Raw genomic sequence first — 6406 nt, 5'->3', positions numbered from 1 at the left:
TTATAAATTATCAAGTGTTCACGAGGGAGAGGGGAGGGAGGGGAAAATGAGGAGTGGATGCTGGGGGCTTAGGAGGAGAGCAAATGTTTTGAGAATGTGGAGGGCAATGAATGTACAAATGTGCTTTACACAGTTGATGTTATGTATGAATTGTGATGAGTCGTATGAACCCCTAATAAAACGATTTAAAAACAAACAAACAAACAAAAAGAAATTACGAGAGTCTGGAAGACATCCAGGGACTTCTTGGAAGCGATCAGAAAATTAGCAAAGCTTCATTCCATCAGACAAAGATGAAAAGATTGCTGGAGAATGAGCAAGACTGTTCTTACCTGGTGTAAACAAGCTGTTAAGGTCTCGTATGATGGCTCTGAAAGAAGGCCTAAAATCGGGTCCATAGTCCATACAGTGATTTATAAGATTGGCCAACTCTGTCCACTTGGGTGCAGGGAGCTGGTGTCTGTCTTCATAGAACTGGAGCTTCTGTAATAGACAGACACATGCTGAGAAGGAGCTGGGTAAGGCCAAGCTAATTTTCCTGGTAACACTAGTCAGGTTCAAAAACCAAACCCCGCAACAAAGACAGGATCACGGACAGGAGTACATTCTAGCCTCACTGCCCACATCACTTACCCTCTGGGAATCCAGAGCACTTAGAGGTTTATCTCCTCCGCTGCAAATTTCCCACAGCGTGGTACCAAAACTCCATTTATCTGTGGCCAAGCTTAGATTCCTAGGGTTTTCGATGCATTCAGGCGGTGCCCATGGTATTCTCTCCTGGAGAACTTTTAAATGACAAGAACAGTATAATAAAAAATGGCTGCATTCATAACCATTCTTCCATATATAAGTAATCTCAGAATCATCTCACTAACCAGATGCCTTTGTTAGTTGTGTGTGCTGAAAAGCTCAAGGGGATCTTGGAGTTCATCTAATTCCTGTTCCCAAACTTATCTGGCCTACTGCTCCCTTTTCAGAAAAAGGGGGGCAATTACTTAGCACTTCCCCCTAGCAATTAAAAACATTTGTACTATAGCCCATAACCCAAGAGAAAGTGTTGGTGTATCTGCTTTTGCAGCACCCCTGGAATATTCCAGCACCCACCAGGGGGCGGTATCACCCACTTTGGAAAAACACTGCTCTAATTCATAATGAAAGCATTGAGTTGAGTTGTTTGACCAAAACTACACAATTTATTAATAGCATGCCTTCGAAGAATATAGCCAGGAGGCTTCTTAAAGGTGAAGAAGGTGATGTGTCATCTCAAGCAACTTGGACATTTTATCCAGAGAAATCTGGAGGACGATTTCACGCTCAGTAAAACAGGGGGTCATCAAAAAAGAGGAAGGTATTCCACAAGATGGAGTGACACAACGGCTGCAACAGTGGGCTCAAATATAGCAACCATTGTGGGGGGTGGAGCAAGACCAAGCAGTGTTTTATTTTGCTGCAAAGCTGCTATGAGTAGTAGGAACTGGCACACAACAACATGGACAGATCTAAAATCCGTGATCCATAAACCAGAGTGTCTCAGCGCCTATGCCATTCTCTTTACCCCTTCCCATTAGTTCTGCACTGAGGAAACTTTTTTTTCCCCTATAAAATGTGTCCTCAAATTTCCTCGATCTTCGTTTCTGTTTTTTCTCTTTTCTTTACAGTATAAAAGCAGTTCAAGGAATGCTACTTCATTTCGAGCTGTCCTAAATGGTCCAGCAGCAGTGCCAATCCTGAGCTGCACATAAAAAGGCCAGGACTAATAGGTACTCATCATTACAGCAGCTGGCTGACTACATCACACTAAGGTATCCTAGGTACAAAAGTGATGCAGCAGGTGGATTATGCTCAGACCATAAAATTCTCCAAGGGAACTCTGGATCTTTCAGATCTTTCAGAAAGATGGTTTTCAAGTAAGGAGAGTGCGATACTGGTATTCTGGCAGAAGGAAAGAAGTATGAATGAAGAACAAGATAGTGCATCTTTTAGCAGGTTTGGAGAAAGCCATGTGCATGCTTCTGCTGTATAACCAAGAGATTCAGGAGGACAGTGCTTCCTTTCTGCTTCACTAGACAAAAACATTTTCTCCCTTTTCATCTCCCCCATTCAACTGCCCTATGTATTCACTGCTACACCACCTATAAAATTTAAGTACCACTGTCTCAAATGGGATATTATGCTTCAAGTGCATAAGAGCGGATCAATTCAGAGACTATATTTACAACATTCAATTAGAGAAAGGGACTATAATAAAATATAAGACAATATTGAGGGGGAAAAATAAAACAAACAAGGAAACTCATTGAACTTTTTGACTGAAATTTGTACTTTTAACTAAACGTGTTACGTAGATTAAAAATAGAAGAGACATTTAAAAAGAAGCTAAAAAACCCAAAAGCTCAGTACTTAAATTAGGGATCTCAAATTAGGAATGTGTCTCAAGATTTTTAGTAACTACAGGACATGAAGGTGGACTCTGGCATCTTCAAAAGAATGTTAGGAAATGGCACATTTTGGAAAATGCAGAAAATTCTAGTTTTGATGCCTAATTAGAGACTCAAATTGGTTAAAAAAAAAAACAGCTCAAGGTTACGATGGCAAGCTTAGAAAAGAAATGGAGACAAGAATGTGAACTGGTACTGAATTTAGATGGCTAAGAATGACAACTAGATGTTTTTACTAATCTAGACTATGCCAATAAAAGAGAGTACAAGAACTGGGATCATGATAGTGGAGGGGAAGAAAGCATTTAAGAACTAGAGGAAAGTTGTATTTCATCGTTGCTACATTGCACCCTGTCTCATCTCCTCCCCATGACCCTTCTAAAAGGGGACGTCCAATTGCCTACAGATGGATACTGGGTCCCCACTCCACACTCCCCCTTATTCACAATGATATGATTTTTTGTTCTTTGATGCCTGATACCTGATCCCATTGATACCTGTGATCACAAAGGCTGGTGTGCTTCTTCCATGTGGGCTTTGCTGCTTCTCAGCTAGATGGCTGCTTGTTTATCTTCAAGCCTTTAAGACCTGACACTATAGCTTTTGATAGCCAGGCACCATCAGTTTTCTTCACCACATTTGCTTATGCACCCATTTGTCTTTAGCGATCGTGTTGGGAAGGTGAGCATCATGGAATGCCAGTTTAATAGAACAAAGTATTCTTGCTTTGAGGGAGTACTTGAGTAGAGGCCCAATGTCCTTCTGCCACCTTAATCCTAAACCTATAAATATATGCACATAGATCTACCTTACAAATCCAGCTAAACAAGAGGATGTACACTGGTACAGATAGGAACTGTAAACACAGGGAATTCAGGACAGATGAACCCCTCAGGATCAGTGGTGAAAGTGGTGATACTGGAAGGGTAGAGGGGAGGTAGGGTAGAAAGGGGGAACCAATTACAAGGATCTACATATAACCCCTTCTTGGGGGACGGACAACAGAAAAGTGGGTGAAGGAGATCTATGTCCAGTGTAAGACATGACAAAATCATAATAATTTATAAATTATCAAGGGTTCATGGGGGGGGGGGCGGGAAGGGAATGGAAAATGAGGAGCTGATACCAAGGGCTCAAGTAGAAAGCAAATGTTTTGAGAATGATGATGGCAACAAATGTACAAATGTGCTTGACACAATGGATGGATGGATGGATTGTGATAAGAGTTGTATGAGCCCCCAATAAAATGATTTAAAAAGAGAGAGAGAGAGTACAAGAAACATTAACAGTGTGTGTTCTAAGTTTCCTTCCTTCCTGATGAAGCTCAGGAATGGTGGGCAGATGTGATCCAAGGGGAACTTACTGTCCTTTGGCAACACTGTAATACTAATGCCAGGATCGCTGAGTTTGATGAAAGGGGGATTTCCGGTCCTCCTGTCTTCTTCTCTGATGAGTAGGATATTTTTGGCACACACATTCCCATGAATAAGGCCTTTTTCTTCCTAATCAAGCCAAAGGCACAGACACACATCAGTCAACAAGTATTTGAACACTTAATCTGTCTACATCCCCAAACAAACTTGAGGAAGGAAAATAGGTAAGCAATCGATTCATGTTAAGGTGGAGACATGCTTTCAGAAACACACAAGTTTGATTGCAGCACTGTATTTTCTGTTTTACACAAACACAAAACAGAACAACGGCCTGTACCTGTGGTCAAGTGTAAGCTGTAACTACCCAGTGCTACTCTGACTTGAGATTTAAATCGCCTGCCTCTCTAGATGGCACTGAACATTCAGAAAGTCTGGCTCGGCAGCAGGATGTCGTGCCCTCTGCCTGCCAATCACTGGCTGGCCCTGTAGTGCTCTGCTCCTCAGGCTGCTCTGCTTTCTCCCTGCCTGCTGCAATGGCCAGTTGTCTGCACACACACTCCCCAGCAGGCCTGCTCTGCCAGGCTCTCAGCCCTGCTAATGGCCGGACTGCAGTTTGTGTCACTTGGATAATTTAACCAAAAACTGCAGGAGTGTGTTGAGGGCTTAGATTGACAGGATGAGAAGACTATTTCAAATGTAACTTTACATAAACAAACAAACACGACTAAAAGGAGAGCTTTCACCAGCTATCAAATATTATTTGAAGTGGACTCAGAATTCATTTACATATTTATAATTTGGGCAGCTCCCGGGCCCCAGCTTAAAACAAACAAACAAACAAATTCATTGCTATTGCGTTGATGCCAACTCACAGCGACCCTATAAGACAGGGTAGAACTGCCCCTGTGGGTGTCCCAGGCTGTAACTCTTTATGGGAGTTGAAAGCCTCATCTCTCTCCCACAGAAATATACAAGTTGCCGACCTGTGGTTAGCAGCCCAGTCTATAGCCACTACTCCACTAGGGATCAGGCCAAGACAATTTCTATATTGCTTCATTAGATAACACAAGTTTCTGATTAAAAACAAAAAAGAAGAAAATGTACTAATTACTTACTAGAAAATGCATGGCCCAGGCCAACTGTTTAGCCACCTCAAGTTTCCATAATATATTTATAGAATTTTTATTCTTTTTCAGATATGTGTCCAGAGACCCATATTTTACAAACTCTTGAACTAGAATATCTGTATTAAAATATAAGTAATAATAGGCAAAAATATTCACATAATAAAGCACATAATTCAACATTTTATAAATATACTGATAGTTATATGTGGGTAATACAGGTAAGGAAATTAAACAAAATTCACCAAGTTGAAGAAAATCACTATGAACTATTCTATTTTTGGTTTTTAGTTTATTCACAACAGCAAGATACAGACACCTACATGACATATACTAAGGATAATGTAATCTAGAAGTAAGTATAGCATTCTATTGCATCAATCCATCTTGAAAAACCAGTACTGAAGTACAGCTTCTGTTTTGAAATGAATAAACATTTCTCACATACTTTCTTTCCTACAAAGCTATTTAAATATTCAAAGCTTCCTCAAATTCTTCTTCCACACTTAAACTTATTAACATCAACTCTACCACAGACATACAAGAGGACTGGCGTTCTAACTCCAGACACCCTTTTGAACTATGCTGGGGAAAATGCAGATTGTACATGTTAACCGTCTTCCACATTTTCATTCTTGCCCTGGTTTCCTTTCTCATAAGATATAACTGAACAATTCCACAAGGTATTCAGTTTCAACAATGTTCAACTAACTCATACCGGCACCTAACTCTAATCCTGAATAGAACTTTCTATATGAACAAGGGAAATGCTCCAGAGAATGAAGGCAGCAGAAGGAAGTCAGGGTTGTACTCACTCTCCTCGCCACACACACACACTCCGTAGTTTAAAACCAGGTGCTTGTGAGAAAGCTGGCTCATCATGCTTGCTGCTTCAAAGAAAGACTACAAAAAAAAAAAACCAAAGAAAAATATTAAAGTATATAAGAATATTGTCTGGAGGTTCTCCATTCATATTCACAGTTCAGAGAGAAAGACTCTTGCCTAAAAGAAATGTACCTTCTCTTACTCTTAACAGGACTAGAAAATGTGCTTTGGTATCTTTATATGGACTTACAACATTCCTGATGTGAAGGTGCATTCTGAGAGGGCTCCCGAGTAAGTCTACAAAATGCAGAGGGCAAGGAGAGATGCAATGGTGGCAATGGGATGTCAAGAATAATACCAAAATAATAGGCTTAAACCCAGAGCACCTAGCATAGGGAGCAGAGGTACAACTTGAGGTGGGCCCAGGGATGGGTGAAAGCTTCAAGTGCTAGATCCTGAGGAATGAAAAATGGTCTCTGTGCAGTAAAACTTCATAACAGCCATCAGAATGCTGGTATGGTATTAAATCCACTCTAACTCAATGGTTTGAATGATGGTGCCAGCTAAGAGTATTGAGAGTACCATGGACTGCCAAATGAGCAAACAAATCAGTCTTGGAAGAAATACAGCTGGAATGCTCCTTAGA

General features: G+C 40.7%; 1 protein-coding gene across 2 annotated transcripts in view; it reads right to left on the bottom strand.

Moving 5' to 3' along the window:
• The window catches only part of JAK2 (Janus kinase 2), a 67683-nt gene that overhangs the window by 13217 nt on the left and 48060 nt on the right, over positions 1 to 6406 (bottom strand). For both annotated transcript variants that reach the window (XM_004714459.2, XM_030885335.2), the window contains 5 exons: positions 5751 to 5838; positions 4927 to 5054; positions 3802 to 3940; positions 634 to 785; positions 333 to 483 (listed from right to left, as the gene is read on the bottom strand). In XM_004714459.2, the coding sequence (XP_004714516.1) occupies positions 333 to 483; positions 634 to 785; positions 3802 to 3940; positions 4927 to 5054; positions 5751 to 5838 (658 nt within the window). The remainder of the gene's footprint in view (positions 1 to 332; positions 484 to 633; positions 786 to 3801; positions 3941 to 4926; positions 5055 to 5750; positions 5839 to 6406) is intronic.

This window comes from Echinops telfairi, unplaced genomic scaffold (genome assembly GCF_000313985.2).
Source record: "Echinops telfairi isolate 266 unplaced genomic scaffold, ASM31398v2 ScPeMD7_25;HRSCAF=90, whole genome shotgun sequence".
NCBI lineage: Eukaryota > Metazoa > Chordata > Mammalia > Afrosoricida > Tenrecidae > Echinops > Echinops telfairi.
The sequence above is the reverse complement of the archived record's forward strand: the minus strand, read 5'-3'. Positions and strand labels throughout refer to the sequence as shown.